The 19,636-nt window shown below is 46.0% G+C and overlaps 3 protein-coding genes across 3 annotated transcripts in view; all 3 read left to right on the forward strand.

The window, feature by feature from the left end:
* Positions 1 to 143: 143 nt before the first annotated feature.
* Positions 144 to 7,017, forward strand: tmprss7 (transmembrane serine protease 7; the record flags this gene model as incomplete). The annotated part of the gene is made up of 18 exons (XM_079291811.1): positions 144 to 215; positions 1,081 to 1,285; positions 1,366 to 1,496; positions 1,589 to 1,656; positions 1,822 to 2,023; positions 2,095 to 2,122; positions 2,205 to 2,433; positions 2,547 to 2,671; positions 2,942 to 3,054; positions 3,166 to 3,272; positions 3,491 to 3,627; positions 3,941 to 4,048; positions 4,161 to 4,268; positions 4,352 to 4,468; positions 5,445 to 5,640; positions 5,989 to 6,257; positions 6,587 to 6,723; positions 6,856 to 7,017. The coding sequence occupies 18 exons, from the start codon at positions 144 to 146 to the stop codon at positions 7,015 to 7,017; spliced, it is 2,514 nt and encodes an 837-aa protein (XP_079147937.1).
* Positions 7,018 to 7,905: 888 nt separating this feature from the next.
* Positions 7,906 to 14,933, forward strand: LOC306793984 (suppressor of tumorigenicity 14 protein homolog; the record flags this gene model as incomplete). Its single annotated transcript, XM_079291830.1, has 19 exons — positions 7,906 to 7,986; positions 8,562 to 8,748; positions 8,862 to 8,986; positions 10,062 to 10,129; positions 10,271 to 10,464; positions 10,824 to 10,919; positions 11,138 to 11,357; positions 11,465 to 11,607; positions 11,751 to 11,848; positions 12,012 to 12,121; positions 12,314 to 12,447; positions 12,617 to 12,721; positions 12,890 to 12,994; positions 13,077 to 13,190; positions 13,345 to 13,464; positions 13,561 to 13,744; positions 13,825 to 14,096; positions 14,243 to 14,379; positions 14,766 to 14,933. 19 exons carry the CDS (start codon positions 7,906 to 7,908, stop codon positions 14,931 to 14,933), a joined length of 2,661 nt encoding a protein of 886 aa, XP_079147956.1.
* A 1,951-nt stretch (positions 14,934 to 16,884) lies between these two features.
* Positions 16,885 to 19,636, forward strand: part of flt1 (fms related receptor tyrosine kinase 1) — a 48,601-nt gene continuing 45,849 nt past the window's right edge. Inside the window, exon 1 of the mRNA XM_079291924.1 lies at positions 16,885 to 17,147. Within this exon, the coding sequence (XP_079148050.1) occupies positions 17,090 to 17,147 (58 nt within the window). The 5' untranslated portion in view covers positions 16,885 to 17,089. The remainder of the gene's footprint in view (positions 17,148 to 19,636) is intronic.

The raw sequence follows: 19,636 nt of genomic DNA on the forward strand, positions 1-19,636 counted from the left end.
ACTGCGCTGTGTGGCTCTACGCGGTTCGTTGCCGTTTTTTTTTTTTTTTTATAAGGCGGTTTTTGCTGAAGGAAAAAAAGAATGGATCTTAAAACCCGGAAATCAGGAATTAGATGATAGAGGCTTGAAGGGATGCCTGTGTCATGGGCACAGAGCGCGAGGCCAACGAGAAGACAAGCGGAGGTGATGATGCATCTCAACTGGAAGCTGCCAGTGTAAGTAAGATGTATCTTAATGTGGGGTTATTATTCTAGAAGTACCGGAACTTAAACTACAACATTTTAAATCTTAATTTGAATCGGTTAAATCTTTTTGGCACATTTTAATTAGGAATACAGCCAGTCCTCCAGGTTAAAACCTGGAGATTTGAGGGGACACAACATCAAAACCTTGAACACCTTTTGTCATTGATGAAATGATTAAATGTGTAAAATAGGGGAATCTATATCCCACTAACTTGTGATGGATTAAGTGCCGCTTGCACAGTATGGGATGACACCGAATGAATAATATATGTGCATTGGGTAACTCAATGACAGCCGAGCGCTGCATCTGATGGAGTTGCTGGCGGGCTTTCTTCTCAAGCCAAAGTGACCGGTAATGGAGCGTCATTACTGGTAGACTCGGGCTTACGTCACTGTTGCTCAACAGCTAAATGGGATGGCTTTGTTTACCTTTGTGAACATTGATGTTTTTTCAGTGCATACTGGGACGTGTACTATTTGAACACTTGCCCACTCATGTCTCATGTGCATTCTGGATTGATTAGCATATTGTTCAGCCTACTGTAATCTAAACTAGCTGACCTGGATATGGTACAGTGATAAGAGATGAATGGTAGAAGCAAGGTTATGCGCTCTTGATCTTTTTCTAGTAATTGAACGTCCTCGTGGTCCTCGAAGTGCTCTCTTGTGCCCTTTTGTCCCAACACTGAACCTGGTGGAGCATCATTAACCGCATCCCTATTAGAATCCACACCGACTGAAATGACCCCTCGAAAAGGGCAAGTCAAATTGACTGCCACCGCGATGGGCGCTTTGCATTGGGAGTGTGAATGTGTCCTCCCTCCCTGGCTTGTAGATTGCAGATGTGTCTGTGGAGGTGGCCACAGTTGACCACACTCTGCGTAAGATCTGCAGGAAGTGCAGGAAGACCAGACGGAAGCCCAGGGGACTCAAGTGGCTGCAGGCCCGTCTGCTGAGCATCCCCCACCTGGCTGTCATCATCGCAGCGGTGGTGTGTGTGGTGGTGATCATCATGTGGTCCCTGCTGTGGGTCTTCATATGTAAGTGAGAGGATTCTTATACTTAAGTCCCATATTAATATCTTTATAGTGTAATGCAAGTTTTGACTTGATTTAATCAGTTCGCAGGGAGAGCAACAGTGGAGCGTATTTTGCCGGTGTGTTCCGTGTTGCCAACGTGGAGTTTATCCCGGAGTACCGGCAGGCAGAATCCCATGAGTTTGTGTCCATGGCAAACAAAATACAACACGTGGTACGTATTTATGTAACCCTGTTATTTACCTGATGGTTGGTGCCAAACCAGGATCTGAGAGAGTCTTACAGTTAATTGCTGGTGTCTCGTAGGTGAGCAATGTGTACAAGGTGTCCTCAGTGGCCAGACTCTACAAGCAAGCTGTCATTTCAGACCTCAGGTACAGCGGGCCTGTTAGTCATCACCATCACGAAGCAAAAAGAGCTGACATTTATGTTTCGCTTCCTGCTTTTGATTCCAGTTTCAAGCATCAACACTTATTTACGGCCGAGCGACACACCCTGTTTTTAAAGTGTTGCTGTAAACCCTATTTTTCCTCACACAGTAACAACAACAAGGGCGGTGTGCTGGTTCACTTCTGGATGGTGTTCGTGGTCCCTCGATTAAAGAGCCCGGCAGTGTGTGAGGAGTGTGTGGAAGCCATTTTCAGAGACTCGGTCCACACCAGCCTGATGAACAGGTCCTCCGTAGGCTACCTGCTGGGTCTCCCAGTAGATATAGACTCCATCCTCATCAATGGTGCGTCCGTGTGTTTACATGTCCTAGAAGTGTGTATCAATGCAGAGACTGATCATTGTGTCGTCCTCCAGCTGTTCAGCGATCAGATTATTCATCACATGGAGCAGGTAAGAGACGATACTTAAGTGCAATAGAAGTTACACTGTGTGTCATAATGTGTGTCCCTGAAGGTTTGTTTTCTCCTCCCAGGCTCACAGTGTGTGGATAAGCTGTATGCCAACCTTCCCGGGCTGAGCGTCCCTTTAAACGTCTTCTCGTCATGGGGTGGTGTGAACTGCCATGTAAAACTCACCGCTGTCCCCGGCTCTATGATCCGTCTCACCGTCACCTCCTTCCTCATTGAGCCCAGCGACTGTGTGAACGATGCCCTGACCGTGTACGACGCCCTGCTGCCCATGAGAGGGCGCATTCTGCACAGGTCTGTTTTTACACACTATTAGCATATTTCCAAAGGCTTTTATTCCAATACGTCACTGTATTTTCGCTAAAACATAAACCTGACATGAGCTCAAGTGTGTCTCTGTGCTGCAGGATGTGTGAGCCAGTGTCCAACTCATTCTCCCTGGTGTCTACCTCCAATGTCATGCTGCTGTCCTTCAGAATGACCAACGGCAACAAGAGCTTCAGAGGACACTTTGAGGCCATTGTCAAAGAAAGTATGACACATTTACCTTGTTACTTTATATGCCAGTGGTTGTGTGTGTGATCCCTAAACACATGTCTATGAGCCGTGAACAGAGTCATCTTAAGAGACCTTAAGGGGATGAGACCACCTACGGTTTCCGTAGAATAATAACATTGTTTTGGGTATGAGAAAGATGTCTTTGATTCTCCCCCGTTTCATTTTTCATCTTCGCACCCCTGAGATTTATCAGACCACGTTGGGATGAAAGTATAATCCTTGAGTCTGTCTCTGTCTCTCTCAGTGTGTATGTCTCAAATTGAGACCCAGTTAGAGCCTGGCATCACTGGTCAAATCTACAGCCCCTTCCACCCCAGCCTTCTGCCCCCACAGTGCTTCTGCACCTGGAAGTTCGAGGTAAAGCACACACACACACGTACATGACTTGTAAAACTGCGGCTGAGCTTTTCTTTACTGGTGACTTCAAATAGCTTTTATTGATTGTGTACTCTGTATTTTTTTTTCTAGACCCCCAACAGTGCTTTAGGAGTTGCTCTGCAGTTTCAGAACTATGTATTGAAACCAAAGGAAGTGAAGGGCTGTGAACATGGCTGGTGGAAGGTCAATGAAATCATGTATGTGGGCATAGGTTTAACACTCAAAACTAAATGTACACTGTATTCAAGACACAAGTATTTCAGGTAATTGTGTCCATTGTTACAAATATCTCCAATCATAGACGGTGTCTGATGATTATTTAGCCGTTAAGTTATTTCTTACATTGATGTCAATTCTTATTCGTCCCATGACGACACCCTGTGATGGTTTGTTCATGGTTGCTTTCCCTCCCCAGTTTCTGTGGCAGCTACGTGGGACACCACACGGTGTTTCGGATCGCTGACCACAGCCCAGAGGTGGAGTTTCGCTGCAGCTCACGTAACTCTGCTCAGCCTTTCCAGGCGTCTTACAGCAGCTACAATATCAGCCGGCGTAAGCACTGCCGGGCCCGGAGCCCGACTCCTATATATTTAACAGCCCGGATACACTGTAGGAAATGACAGATCATAGGTGTTTCATTGTGCTTCAGTGTGGGTGTGAGTGCATGACTTCGTTTGTGGATTCTAAAAGTTACAATCTGTTTTACAGAGAGGAAACATTTTGTGTCATTCACATAGATTTGAGCGGCATAAACACAGGAAGCGCCTTGTGGTGTCTTTCAGTCACTCGAGTAGAAATAATGCAGCAAAAGCAATTTTTGTTAATGCACTTAATTTGTCTCTTTCCCCGCTCCTGTGTGCACCAGCCTGTCCGCAGAGTCACTTCCTGTGCTCCACAGGACTGTGTGTGGAAAAGAGTCGCCGCTGTGACGGCCTGGACGACTGCCAGGATGAGAGTGACGAGGTCTTCTGCTGTCAGTTGTCCTATATAAGTTACATAGTACTGGTTGCTTCAAATTTAAAAAAAAGGCACTGTGAAGTACTGGTAACACATTGCACATGGAAAAATATTACATATCTTCACAGCGAGGCCGACAAAGAACTGCGGTGGTAACAGCCCTCTGCATCCTTTGTTTGTGTGCAACGGAGAGACGGACTGCACCAATGGAATAGATGAGATCAACTGCACTCAGGGTAAGAGTCTTTACAGTTCATCTATGACCCCTTTTTACCCTTTAACCAGTCATAATTGCCGTAATGTTCTCTGCTTTTGTCAGAAACAACCTGCTCTGCAATCAGGTATCAATGCAGCAGTGGCTCCTGCATCTTGAAGAAAAACGCAAAGTGTGACGGCGTTCTTGACTGTCAGGACCACAGCGACGAGGCTGACTGTGGTGAGCGCTCTGCATTACCTGCTCCACGTGCACATCTTGAAGCGGCAACATAAAGAAAAGAAAATCAATATCATTTTATGTTTCTGTAGCCACCCCTTTTTCTAGTAATACATCTTGCACCTTGGGTCTTGAAAATGTCAACATGTCAACACATTTTGAATAAGTCAACTGTTCTGGCCTCCATCATTTGACATTTTAACATCCAGTTCCAAACAAATTATGGAAGATGATGGTAAAATGCTGTTTCCTCTACCCGTTTATCATCTTAATTGTTTACCTTACTATCAGCGTAATTGTAGTCTGTCAGGAACTTTTCTTAAAGTTGTTTTTCTCTAAACTGAAGACCAGTTAAATGATTTATCAACTAAGCCAGGATCACACGCATTTGGTTATGTTCCACCTGAGTTGTTTGCTCATAATGAAGCAACTGATACTGATTATAGTGCCGCTACACTGCCAGTTCTCTGCCAGATCCTTCATGTGGCTTCATGAGAATGTTGTCGTTATTTTATAATCCACTGGGCAGCATGCACCAAACCTGCTGACCTGCAGCACTGAGCTGACCCAGCTGTAATGGCTCTCTCTGGTCGCTGTTATTTCATCATAATGGGGTCTCAAGGTGATGGCAACAGGCTTGTCTTTGATCACTCACTGATTCGGGACAATATTGTACATGCGCACACACACACACACACACACACACACACTCGTCAAAGCTCTACTTTTTAATAAGGCAGCAGCAGTCATGGCGATGACTCAGTATGTCAGCATAGAAAACCCACTGTAAACCAACACTGATACAGAAAACACTGAACTATAAATTCCTAATAGATCTATAAACTGCACATGGTCACAGTAATAGTAATAACACTGCTTGGTCTCTCGTTGGGGGATTTGTAATATACTGCACATGTCCATGCTGTGTCCAGTATAACATTACGAGTATAACAACAGTATCCATCTCTGTGCTCCTCAGCCTGTGGTCGTCCCTCCTTGGTGAAGAACTTTGGTTCATCTGCAGGACAGGAGCGTATCGTAGGTGGAGATAACTCTGTGGAGGGGGAGTGGCCGTGGCAGGTCAGCCTCCACTTCTCTGGTAATCTGTACTGTGGCGCTTCTGTCCTCTCCTCCGATTGGCTCATCTCAGCAGCACACTGCTTCAGCAAGGAAAGGTCAGTCACACTCACTCCCGTTGTAGTTATATGATCACAAATTTGAAGTATAGAGCAGCAGGCCTACTCTTACTGATACCATTCTTTAAAACTTGTCACCCCTTAAAACACTGTAAATGTACTTGCAAACACCGTTCACATGTCATGCCTTTGTGTGGACACGAGTTGTGAACATGTAAATGCATAATATTAGTTCATCTGGCAATCATCACGTTTAAGGCTTCCGGGTCATAGTATTGATTTTACGAACAAACCTGTCACTGATCTGATCTGCTTTCAAGTTTTATTGAAGACAGTATGATCTACATCTGTCTCCCTCTGATGACCCTTGACCTATGACTCCACCAGGCTGTCTGACCCACGTTACTGGAGAGCCCACCTCGGCATGCTGACGCAGGGCAGTGCCAAACTCGTGGCGGAGATCCAGCGGATCGTGGTGCACGAGTATTACAACGCGTACACCTTGGACTATGACATCGCCCTGCTGCAGCTGAAGAAGCCCTGGCCCTCCTCCCTCAGCCCGCTGGTCCAGCCTGTGTGCCTGCCACCTTCCTCCCACACTGTCACTGGCAGCCATCGCTGCATTGTCACCGGGTGGGGATACCGCTCTGAGGAGGGTGAGCAACACTTTGGTCACCTCAGTGACTTTTATACTTTAACACAACCATGATGTCCGTTAGGGGGGTTTGTCTGATGGGGCTAGTTTATGCAGTGTTCTATGAACATCATTGTAATAATGCAGTAAGTAATATAAACTTAATGTTACATACGGTATTTAGATACATGCTCCTGTGCTGCTTTTTCCAGCTCCATTTAGGAAGAGAGCCTCTTTATCGACTCCTGCACTCTTCATGAGCTACTGCTGATGTCAGCTTAAAGCCGGCCAGATGTGTATCTATTCACATCTGTCATTTGCATGATCTACGTCCATCTTGCCCCCCTGCAGACAAAGTGCTGCCCGCCGTGCTGCAGAAAGCGGAGGTGTCCCTACTGAGCCAGACTGACTGTAAGAAGAGCTACGGACCTGTCTCGTCCCGCATGCTGTGTGCCGGGGTCCCCTCTGGAGAGCGTGACGCCTGCAGGGTGAGCTCACATCTGACTCAATCACACATAACTACCTGCGTTTTAATTCATACTGGTGGATGTGAAGCTTTGAAAGTTGCCGTATACATGTTTAATGTTCTTTCTGCATCAACTGCACTTTTTGTTTCTCAGGGCGATTCAGGGGGTCCTCTGTCCTGTCAGGGACCGGGCGGGGGTCGCTGGTTCCTGATTGGCATCGTCAGCTGGGGGGCGGGCTGTGGCAGACCAAACCTGCCTGGGGTCTACACCAGGGTCAACAAGTTCACCTCCTGGATCTACAGCCATATCAGCTGACATGATGAAGCTCTTATTCATCCAGTGCCAGCAGATGTTTAAATATTCTGTCGCTCACACCAAATAATAAAAGCATCATCAGTGTACTGTGTATTTATTCAAGAGCAATGTTTGCCCTTTATGTGTTATTCATGTGTGACTCAGGTATACACAGGTAGTTTTGCACTAAGCAAACAGGAAGTGCTTTTGAAAGATTTTATTCTAATAAAGTATCTTGGATGCATTCTTCCCTCCAATTCTTGGACTATAAACCCATGTTATAATAATAATAACTTTCTTTATATAGCACCTTTAAAAACAGAGTTTACAAAGTGCTTTGACAGACAAAGCAGCAAAAGCAAGGCAATAATAACAATAACAGAAAGCAGTGAGACAGTCACTGTTAAACCCTGTTATGTCCTGTTGCACCCTCACAGTGGTCAGGTTTGGTGCCAAACTGTCTATTTGCAGGTTGTCATGCTTTGAGCACCCATGGAGCATCCAAAGGTCCAGCAGCCGAACCCCAATTGTTATCCCTCGCACACCTTTCCATCAAGCACCCCTTTGTGCCTCCCAGCTTTACTCCCGCATACACAGCGAGGCAGTTTGCCCACAATATCTGCCCCACTGATGGTTGTGGGGATGGTAGGCTGAGCCCTTCATAGTGCTCTCATTGTCCCCCGCGCTGCATTCTGGGGCTCCGTGTGACACCTGCCGCCCAGTTCAGGTAAACGGGAGGCGGTGAATGCCCGCCGCATCCGAGCCCCTCAGGTCGGATTTCTGCGCCTTTTTTTTTGTTTCAAAGGAAGCGACAGTGGGGGTTTCCCCTCTCTCTCTCTCTCTCTCCATCGGTTCTATGCCTGAGGTATTGTTGCATATCGCCTCTCCGGAGCTAAACGGGACAGTGCTATGAGGACTCTCCCCAAAAGAAACACTTGCGAAGTGTACTGCGTCTCCGGGCATGGACTATCAGGCTGCTCCGCTGCACAGGTAAGGCACAATCAGTGTGCTCTTTTAATTGCGCGTAAAGGGCATTTGTGCCAAACATGACTTTGCTTTCTGCGAGAACTGTTCTATGTGTATACAACGACATGTGTCAGTTTAACTTTGGTGAGCTTTTTTTTTTTTGCAAAAGCAAAATGATGCACAATAACCAGAACCCATCAAACCCAGTCAGCCACGGCTCATCTTAATTGCAAAATCTGTCTCTTGCGGTATGTGGGTGTCTTTCTCACATCAGGGTGAGACACTTGATAGAGTGCTGACACCGCAGAGCCAGGCCGTGGGAAAGCAGACTCGTCTAGCCACGCTTTGTCTGCTCCCCCGGGGAATCCTGCCAACCCCTTCAATGTTTCAGGAGATCCTTTCAGCTCAGAGATGCTCACCGTTACTCTCCCTGAATCAGTGGCTGCTCAGCCATTACATCGATGTCTCATTGATTTTGGCAGATATGCGTTTTCTTTATTGCCGTGCACACAAGAGTAAAAGGCAAACAATTAGAAGCAACTTGAGCGCAGACATTAAAAGCCGGTATGATATTTGAGTCATGCCCTTGTCTCTGGAAGGGAGAGGGGGAGGTGAAGGAGCCCAGCCAGTCACTGGGCCCCCCCACGAAGCCCGAGGACCAGGAGGAGCAGAAGGTGGAGGGGGGGCGAGCTCTGGTCTGTGGCTCCTGGAGGAGATGGATGTTGGTTCTCCTGCCTTTCTTTCCCTTCGCTGCTGCCATTGCACTGACTCTCCACTTCCTAACATGTGAGTAATGACCCGCTTTTCTCCTGTCCTGATTAAAATGTGTTAGTTGTGACTTTACACCCGCAGTCACACAAGTGCACCTGTCTCAAAGCTCTGTACCTCCTCCTCTCCAGCTCCGCCCTCCTCAGTGTTCTTCCTCGGTGGCAGTGTGGAGTTCCCAAACCTGAGCTTCTCCTCGGAGCTGACTGACTCCACCTCTCCTCAGTTCCGCCTGCAGGCTCAGGCTTTGAACCATTATGTAAGTGGGACGATGGACTTGTCTGTCACTGCCTCCCCTCCGAATGACACTTGAGAGTGCTGCGTGACCTTCCCGCTCTCAGCTGAAGCTGATCTTGCTGTTCAAACGTTGATATGTTTCACTGCAGCAGGCTAGTGTCTTTAATGTTGGGCTTGCAAAACGCCGCTGCCCTCTTTCTACTTCCCATTAATGTCTTTGCATTCTTATTCGTTTCCTTTTCTCTTTATTCGGCTTTGTCCTCTACTCTCTTTCTCTCTGTTTTTTTTTCTGCACCACTTTTCTCCCCTCTGTCCCTCTCTCTGTCTCTCTCTGGTGGTGTTAAATGTAAAGCTGAAACAGGAGCTGGGTGCAAGTTCCCGAGACCCCCGGGGACAGGGCCCTTTCAGGGCTGAGGACAAGCCTGGCATTTGTGAGTCCAGCTAGGCCCAGGCAGCAAGAGTGAGAGGAAGAGCAGGCCTTCAATAAAAACATTGTCTGTGTAGCTTTCACACAATCAGCCACTCTGTGTGCCGAACACTACAGAGAGGAGGTGAACCTCAGTTTGACGCTGGGGGTTGAGAGGGAGAGACAGCACAGTAGGGCAGGGTGGGATGACAGAGGGATTCGGGGCTGGACAGAGATACGAGAGGGGGGATTTGGGATTTTGGCGCAAAAGGTCATTCTTGCTGAGCAGTGGAGAAATGGCAAGTTGATGGGTGTAAATCCCCCAAACTCTACACTGACATAGTGTAATGCTCCTTTAGTCGGCTGTGAGGGCGAGTTAGCAGGCTTGTTAAGTGGTCATAGTATCTGTACAGCCATCTGTTCATTAAAGAACAGGTGAAGTCAAGGCCAGGAGCCCATACCTTCCAGGGTCCTAACTCTACACGGCCGGCAGGTAGAGACACAATGGCGCTCTGTGCTGTTCAAAGTCAAAATACACACACACACAAGAACAATGCTTTTGTTGAACTCGGGCATGTTCGACCAGGTGTGTTCATGTGTTACAAGTGAAAAGTGACCTCACTTGCACCGCAGTGATGTCACACCTATACAGTATGTGGTAAACCATCCTTTTTGTCTTCTTTAAATACAGTTCTCAGAACTCTACGAGTCCTCGCCGTGGAGCTCTTACTACCTGCACTCAGGAATTACTGCCTTCAGGTGTGATGCGCGAACAGAAAGCCTCCTGATGAAATGACATGTGCAACAGTTCATACACAACAGGAGCATTCATGGCAACAACATACTCGGTTATATGTCCTTTTTGCAGAATAGCAACATTGTAAACCCTTTGTGTGACAGTGAAGGAGCAGAAGGGCTCAACGTCTTCTACTGGAGTCAATTCTCCGCCCCGGATGCCGTTGCAGTGGCGATCCAGAGGTCCGGCCCCGAGAGGCTGCAGCGCAGGCTTCCTGGCAGCAACAAGGTGCAGCGGGACAGCTGCAACGAGCAGCGCTATTTCATGGAGCAAGATGACGACATGCTCCACCTGCTGGGTAGAGGCTCTTACTGTACATTACATGCACATTAGTCACAGACATAGGCTCACATGTGGTTTTTGGCCTCAACAAAATGCAGATATTAGCGTCATACTACACAATAACTACTAATACATTGATTTTAAACAGTTACATCCATAAATTAAAAACTCACAAATGCTTAACACACCATGACATTTAAAATAGAAACAACTAATTAAGGGCCAACCCTAGCGTTTTACATATTTTACACAGGAATAATTCATTTTTATATCATTTTAGAATTCAATGTTATTTCTGATTTTATATCAGGGTATTTACTGCTCTGGAGTGGTCCTGAATTTGAGTGTTTTGGCATGTTCTGTGTGTGTGTGTAGGTTTGGACCTTGACGACTTTGAATCGGAAGAAAAATCCGACAAGAGTAAGAATCCAAACAGCATCCAGAGTGGGAAGTGGCAGCTTGGCTTCCAAGGTGAGAAGAGCAAGGCTTTGACTTAATATCACAAAAGCTTAAGATCAGGTTTCTAATGACGAGTTAATAATGAGAGAGACAGTCTGATCTCAACTTTTAAGGTGGCCATTAATGCTGCTTTCAAGGCCTGCATGCTGGGTCTGCTGACAGAACAGGAACAAGTGCGCTGAACATCGTTCAGTCTTCTAAATATTGAATAAATCACGTCCTCTGTCTAGCGATGTCCTTTGACCTCTATGCCAAATATGGCAACAACCGCACCCTGAGCCTCGTGAGTCCCAAGAAGCCGTACTACCAGTGGCGTCTTCGTGTGCCGTCGGGTCACGTGGTTCGACTGGTCATCCTCACCCTGCACGGTGCCACGCCGGGAAGCTGCACCGCCCACAAGCTCTCGGCCTACGACTTTTTACTTCCATTGCAGAACAAGATAATCGCACGGTAAACACATTCATTCTCTGCTGCAGTGCTGATCTCACCTCTGTAGCGTGTCTCATTTGTATGTTGTGTGTATATGTACATATCCTGGATGCATTTACCCGTCTCAGGTGGTGTGGGCTGCCTATTTCGGGTCCGTCGCCTGTCATGAAGCTGACATCCTCTGGGAATGTGATGTTGGTCACCTTCTCCTTCAGCAGACAGAGGGATGGAGCACTCTTCAAAGCGTACTTCCAAGCCATCCCAAAAGCAGGTTTGAGTGCTCTCATGAACAGACAGATCTTGTGTGATGTGTTCATGTTCGTGCTGGAATGATTTATTTCCACTTATTAGCAGATGTAGAGCAAAGTTGCCTTGGTGTTATTGTGTATTCTGTGCACTTCACTCCCCCTGCAGGTTGTGGCGGGTCGATTTCCTCCTGGAACGGCTCTATTACCTCCCCCTACTACCCCTCCTATTACCCTCCCAACGTAGACTGCACCTGGATACTACGGGTGAGTGTAGACGTGTGTGTGTGTGTGTGTTTAAACACAGTAGAATAAGAAAGAGAAGTTGGAATGTAAGAGAGTGAAAGAGTGAATCATCCCTTTTGCATGTAACCCGTCCACGTTCCAGCTTGCGGACGCTTTCTTTAGTCGTCTTTGGTTACTTTATCAGGCGCCGTTGCCAGGATACCTGATCTCCGTGACGATCGTGATGATGGACATTCAGGATTCCTCGTCATCAGACGGTTGTGAGAAAGACTGGCTGGACGTCGGAGGGGTCAAGTGAGTTGTGAAACTGAGCTGTGTGGCCCACGTTAGGAACTCTGGGTTAGCATTTCATCCGCATCAATCTAATAAAAAAAATTATTTTACAATATTCACTTCCTGTAAATGTGTTTCATCTCATAATTGTTTAAGCCATTGTTTTATGTGCCTGCATGTGTGAGAATTCCTTTTGTGCTCCTCTGCATCTAGACTGTGTAATCCAGTGTCAGACAGCAGCAAAAGGCGAGTCTACTCCTCTCCTCTCTCCCTCCACTTCCATTCGGACGAATCTCTCACCCACAAGGGCTTCCACTTGCTCTATCGCGCCTTCTCTCCAGAGGGCAGTAAGTCAAATCCGATGCCTCTCTCACTGCAATCTGCTCCGTCAGAGAGGCACAACTGATACAGCAAGTCATTCATGAGGGAACTTGGGGTCTCATATCCACATCTACACCAAAGAAAGTACTGTAATTCCAGAGAGTGCTTTCAAATTCCATCCCTGTCTATCCCCAGCCTGTCCTCGGCAGTTTCGCTGCGGAGATGGACGCTGTGTCCCTTTGAAGAAGGTGTGTGATGGAGTGAAAGACTGCTCAGACGGACGGGACGAGGCTAAATGCTGTAAGTCTGTTGCCTGAAGACGCTATTGTAGACACAAAAGGGCCGTGCAGTTGACCGATGTAGGTGTTTTGTTCACACTTAATCTGAAAGACTTTCGTGCTACACTCAGGTTTGTGTGTGTCTGTGTGTTTCTATGTGCATGTTTGCACATATGTGTAAAACATGTAGCATCCTGCAGGCCAGGCGAGGTGCTGTGTGGGAACGGCCAGTGTAAGCCTCAAAGCAGCCAGTGTGTGAGCTCCTGTGCAGACAGCAGTGAAGAGGGCGCCTGTGGTGAGAACGACCGACACCGCCGCCACACAATCTGTGCTCGTTGTTATTTTGATGATTTAAAGCTCACGTGGTTGTTTTTCAGGAGGTAAATGTCACCACGTGTGTTCCAACAAAGTCTGTTTGCCAAAGTCTTCGGTGTGTAACGGTGTTATTGAGTGCAGAGACCGCAGCGATGAACTCAACTGCACCAGAGCGTGTGAGTGTTCATGACGTCAGACATCACTGGTTGCACCGACCGATCAATTTAAGTGTATTTTACTGCAATATGTTGCGTTTATAAAAGTACTTCTCTCTCTATTTAAAGTGCCCTTTGTTTCACTCTGCCTAACTATGTCTGTTATTCCCATTAGACCTTAAAGGCTGCTCCTCATCCTCATTCAAATGTGCCAACGGAAAGTGTGTAAGTAAGGTTAACCCTGAGTGTGACGGAGTCAAAGACTGCTTCGACAGCTCCGATGAGCTGCGCTGTGGTAAGTTGTAATTGCGACTGAATGAAAGTCCTTTACATTTCCAAAGAGAATTCTGCTCAATAATGTGTGCCCCCTCTGTCTCCCTGTGTGTCCCAGGCTGTGGCAGCAGGCCCAGGAAGCGTACTAAGATCGTGGGTGGCTTTGACGCTGGGGCGGGCTCGTGGCCGTGGCAGGTCAGCCTCCAGATGGATCGCTACGGACACGTCTGTGGAGCCACGCTGGTCGCCAACCGCTGGCTCATCTCTGCAGCTCACTGCTTCCAGGACTCGGATGCCATTAAGTAAGAAAGACGCCTGGAAAGCCTCATTGTAATAATCATAATCCATGTGTGCTCTGTGCCCATGTACGTTGTGTCTGCAGATACTCAGATGCCCGTGCGTGGCGGGCCTACATGGGAATGCGGGTGATGACTTCGGGGAACAACGGAGCATCCACCAGACCAATTCGCCGGATCCTCCTCCACCCGCAGTACGACCAGTTCACCTCGGACTACGACATCGCCCTCCTCGAGCTCAGTGCTCCTGTCTTCTTCAATGACTTGGTGCAGCCTGTGTGCGTCCCCGCGCCCTCGCACACCTTCACAACAGGAACCAGCTGCTACGTCACGGGCTGGGGGGTCCTCATGGAGGACGGTAAAGTTTTTTTTTAAGTTTACAAAAAAAAAGTATGTTTTTAGCTCTTGTGGATGTTTTGAAACGAGGCAACATGGGGCCAAAATAGACAAGCGTCACAGCATGGTGACATTCATAACACCACAAGATGTTTGCTTTAATTATAGGTGAACTGGCCGCTCGCTTACAAGAGGCCACGGTGAAGATCATCAACAGGAAGACTTGTAACAAACTGTATGACGAGGCCGTCACTCCCAGGATGCTGTGCGCCGGGAACATGCAAGGAGGGGTGGACGCCTGCCAGGTGAGCGTGTACATCACTGTTGGTGTGTCGACGCACAAGTATGAATTTTTATGGAATAACGACATCTCTCACGCAATTCTGTTTGATTTTCTACATTTCCCAGGATTTATAACACACCGATAGAGGTTGAAGATACCATAAGTGAAAGTTCAAACATATTGTAAAAATGAATTGACAACAAGTGGCGACAGCGGTTGCGACTATCAGCATAATGTTGGTGGCAGAATACTGCTGATAGCTCACATCCTCTATGACACTGGTTTTCTGTTTCTGCGATGAGAAATCACTTCAGCTGCTCTGGAAATGATTTTATATTCTGTATTCATATTGATGTCCCTGTCTTATTTGTCTGAATGTCCACCACTGTGCATTTGTGCTTGCCTCAGGGTGACTCCGGAGGTCCGTTGGTGTGTCTGGAGCGAGGCAGGCGGTGGTTCCTGGCTGGGATTGTGAGCTGGGGTGAGGGCTGTGCGAGGCAGAACCGCCCCGGTGTCTACACACAGGTGGTCAAGTTCACCGACTGGATCCATCAGCAGACTAAAGGACAGGTGTGACTGAATAGCACGTGAAAAAAAAAAGACAGACTTAACACACATGGACGAAGGTTTCAGGCCTGAGTTCGTCTTCACATGCGGCCATTTTGTTTGTCGATGGCAACGGGGCCAGCACTGCCCCACACCAACCAGCTTTCTTTTAAAAAATAGTGCTGAACCTGGTTATTCAATTGACTTGGTTTTTGGTCGCTGCATATTAATATAACAATACAGGTTACAGAATTTAAAAAAAAACAATTCCGTTTCAAAATCCTGGTACTCTGTTACCTTTTCACTGTCTTTACACTTGTAGACTGAACTGTGGGTCAATGTTTACTGCTCCACAGTTGATCGACACTTTTGACAGAGCAAGTAAGTCTCCTCAATCACATGTGACAGGTCAGGCCAAAGTACGACAACCAGCCAGGTTATGCTGTGCGTGTAAATGTAGCCAATTACTTCCTGTTTTCCGACCCTCCTTCTTACATTTTCCAGCTACATTTTTCACTTCGGAGATTGTGACCATGTCAGGTGTTGCCAACAGAAATCACAACAGTCCTTTTATTGAATGTGGAAAGAGTTCTCTCCCCCACACACATGTAACCTTATATATTATTGTCCTCATCTACATTCGTCCATGTACTGTATGTTGTGTGTTCATGACTGACTGTATGTGTTTAAGAGTTATTGTACTGTATGTGTATGTTTGTGCATTTGTATGTCATGAGTTCATCTGAGTCATAGCCTTATGTCCAGTATATTCTGTAATTGTAGAGAAGTGAATCATCCCTCAGTAGGAGGTTATAATATATTTTGGATTTCAGTTTTATTGTGATTTAATTTATCTCGATGGTGCCTCCTTTGTACTTTATGCTCAATGAAAAGCATGATCACAGCTCCCCTTGAAGACATGATGCAGTTGATGCTGGCGTAAGGAGCAAATAAGATCATTAGGAGAGCAGCGTATATACATCAATCATTTCTATGCAGACACACTTGCATGTTGCTGTTTCTCCTGCGGTCATTCAGCTCACATCGCCACCCAGCGGCCGATCTGCACCGTTGTTTATTTTCTGTTCTGAGAGAATGATGCACCTTACACCCAAGGGATTAAAAAACAAGTTTGCATCATTGTTTAATTTTATTATATGCTTTTACATTAAAGACACAATTTCAAATGCAGCAGGTCTCAACAAAACTATTTATTTCTGCATTTTTATTATCACATTTATATTGTTTTTTTTATTTTTTATTACTGTCCATCAGAGAAATGTATCTTTTTCCTAATTTAAACTTGAAGCTGATACATTTCTAGTTCTTCAGATGTAATTGGTGCTTTTGGCTGAAAAGAGTAGCCTACAATATGAGGCACCTGCACAAGACGCTTGGAAGTTTGGAGTCATTATCTGATGACGTCATGGTGTGCGCAAGAAGTCCCCATCTAACAGAGGTTAGCTGTCTAAGTGGTGAGATCAGTGTTTTTCTACTTGCCCTTCCAAGCAGAACGCTTGTTTATTTTCTTTTTGGGAAAAGAAAAGAAATATCTGCAGTTTGAAAGGCGAGAAACACGCCTGTCAAGTTGTTGATGAGGGCACCACCCCGATGTCTCCGGTGCCTACGTGCTGATCAGCCGGTGTGCAGCTGTCCTGTGTGTGTGCATCCTCACTGTATTCAGTGGTGAGTTTTTCTAGCCTGTTGGAAATAACAGAACTTGCAGACTATTGGATAGAAAGTAGTCATATAATGTTAACATACATTTTTTAAAGTGTGTCAAAAAGAAAGACCTATTTTGGACCATTAACTGTCACTCACGCCTCACTGGCCCACTGCTTGAATTAGATGGGGGACTGCTCTTACGCGCGCTGGGTGTGCGGACTTCCGTGACGTCACCTATCCGGTGGCTGCACTGTGGGAACGGTATAAATCCGCGCCACTATCCAAATCGATGGGAAAAAGTTGCACTGGAGTTCAAGCGCGGTGTCCTGTTGCGTGATCTCCCGCAGCTATCCTCAGGAAACCCATCGTCTCTGTTCACTGACCGTCCGCGCTGAGCGCCACAGCCAAGTGCGCCGCGCTGTGTTGAGCCTTCTCTGGAGGGAGGGGAAACATCAGCAGGAATAAAAACGTGTTTCATATTTTATATCTGCAACCAGCTCGCTGCATCAGAGTCGCCAGAGATGATGCATTTGATCCTAATCTGCCTGCTATGTGGAATGTATGGTGCTCTTGCAAAGGGTGAGTGACTTTGAGTTACCTTTGCTGATGCAAATACCTTATGTAGTTATTATTCGATAGTTTAGTTTTAACGGTTGTTAACTGCAAGGAAAGTGGTTGTAACCTGTAGAAAATTGTATTTTACCCACGACTGTTACCTACGATATTATTACACATAAACTAGAGGTTCCTGTGGGGTCGTAAGGCATCTTGACGCTCTAAACAGTTATCTGACCAAAGCAGAACATCCAGTCTTTACTTTGGAAGAAAACAAAAGATGCACAGATGTGCCTCTTCATTGTGGCGCACTGTGGTGCGGCTGCTCAGTTATTGGTCTATTTTAAGTGGTCGGTGCGGACGTGTGTCTGAGGCTGTTCAGCTTGTAAACCTCTATTAGCGCTGATTGCAGAGATTGAGATAAGCGCTATCCTGCGGGACACTTGTTTGGATCATGCGGAGCTCTGTGGCCCGGCTCATTGTGCGCTTGGCCCCGGTTGAATGGACTCAGCAGGGCGATGTTTCCTGAGTCGAATGAAACTTCTGATTTATAAAAACGAGGGGTCATGACCGGCTGAAGGAAAATATCTGGAGCCTGGGTTAATCTGTGCTCATTGCCAAAACAGTCGGTAGGTTGCTTTTAGACTCCCCGCAAACTTTGCGGTGTTATTGGTCGCTTGGTGGTCTTTTGTGGCTAAAACAGAAAAAAAGCAAACTTTGTGTTTCAATGCAAAATCAAACTATGCGCAAATAACATCAAATTAAGAATGGTATGCATTGCCTGATTTGACATATGATCACATTTACCACAATATGTGCCTTGAATAACTATTAAATAAACCCATTTGTTTAAAAAAAAACAAGATTTTTAAATGTTTTATCGATTGTTTTAACAAAAGTTTAAATTTAACGAAACATCACGATTAACTCATACCAATTGGCAACTATATGACGCAACTGCAAGGCCGAGGAGTGTGATTAGGCACGATTTTAACCCTATAGCTTGAGATGTAGAATTTTGATGGGTTTTTTTCAGTCAATGCACTAATCTGTCAATCAACAAATACTTTTAACCCAAAGTAGTAGAATAATTATATTTACATGATAATAAATGGATGTTAAGAATTATATTAGTGAGTCTTAATGTACAACATGCATCACCATCCATTCATACACATTTCACATATACTTAAACGACCATATATCATTGATTGTCACCATCTCAATGTTGCCTGATTCCATCAAACTGCAGACGAATTCTGCCGAAATTATTGAAATGTCTTCCCCTTAAAGCTTTTGAGATTAGATACAGTGATTTCAGTATAAACAGGTATTGAGGTGAACGAGTGAATCTTCCAAAATTCATGAGAAGTCAGTTGGAGTTATTTTTCCCCAGTCGTAATCAATGTGTGTGTGTGTGGAATTTGCCACAAAAGCATATTTTCACATGATTTTCACTTTCTGTGGTTGGAAATGTGATATTTGGAAACAAAAGACGTCTATTTTAGTCGGGCGAAGTAGCAGGGAAACTACTAAATTATTTGGAAATGATGCTTTTAGACACTTAACAGCTTGTTGAAAAGTCCCCAGAAGGCTTGGAGGAGATTCCTAACTTCCTCTCGGCCTTCCTTCACCCTGCCATGTGTGTTTCTCACTCACACAATGTGAAATCCAAGGAAATAGTATCGGAAGTGCTTGCAGTGTGACTAATGCTAGATCTGCTCAATGGGGCATCCTCTGGGAACAATGATGCTGACAATGAATGGTACTAATGGATGTGATAAACTAACTCGCTGCTGTACAAGTGATTTAACTCTCAGAGCAGTGAGACGGTTGTCTTCTGAAGACTGTTTTGACCTGCACACTCTGTAAGGAGCAGTCACGGTGAAGGACGGACTTCCCTGAATGATGTTTCCGCTGTTGTTGGGAGGAAGGAAGGGCGGACACGCAGTCGTCTTAATCTCTCATTAATAAACCTCAGCGATGGAGTGGAGAAATGCCTTTATTTGATAAACAAGAGGGACACTGCTTACGCATTTCCACACAAGTTGTCAAGTGGCCTGAGCGAGGAGATGTGCAGGGGGTCACACATACTGTGGCCTGGATGGAGTACGTGCTGTGGAGCCGGGACTCACCAAGACCGGTTCTGCAATCACTCAAAAGTCCGGTTTAGTCTGCAATGGACACAGCATGAAGGGACTGTCTAAAGTATTTATTGGTTGTCCAGTATTTTGTCTTCCAGGATTTCCTCAGAAAGTGGTCTCATGTAGATCCGGGTCGACACAAAGAGATATAATTCATCCATCATTTTGCCAAATTACTTATGAATAAGCAAGACATTCTGCTTCAATGAACAGAGGACTCGAGCCCCCATATTAGAAAGTAAACATCCTGCTCAGATGTCCCTGAAGAACACTGAATAATGACTCTCTGGAGAGGTCCACATGTCCATAGATAAAGCCTCATCACCTTATAATCACTGTAAGACCAGACTACTCTTTTGTGATGCACAT

The sequence above is a fragment of the Melanostigma gelatinosum genome (genome assembly GCF_949748355.1).
Source record: "Melanostigma gelatinosum genome assembly, chromosome: 20".
Taxonomy (NCBI): domain Eukaryota; kingdom Metazoa; phylum Chordata; class Actinopteri; order Perciformes; family Zoarcidae; genus Melanostigma; species Melanostigma gelatinosum.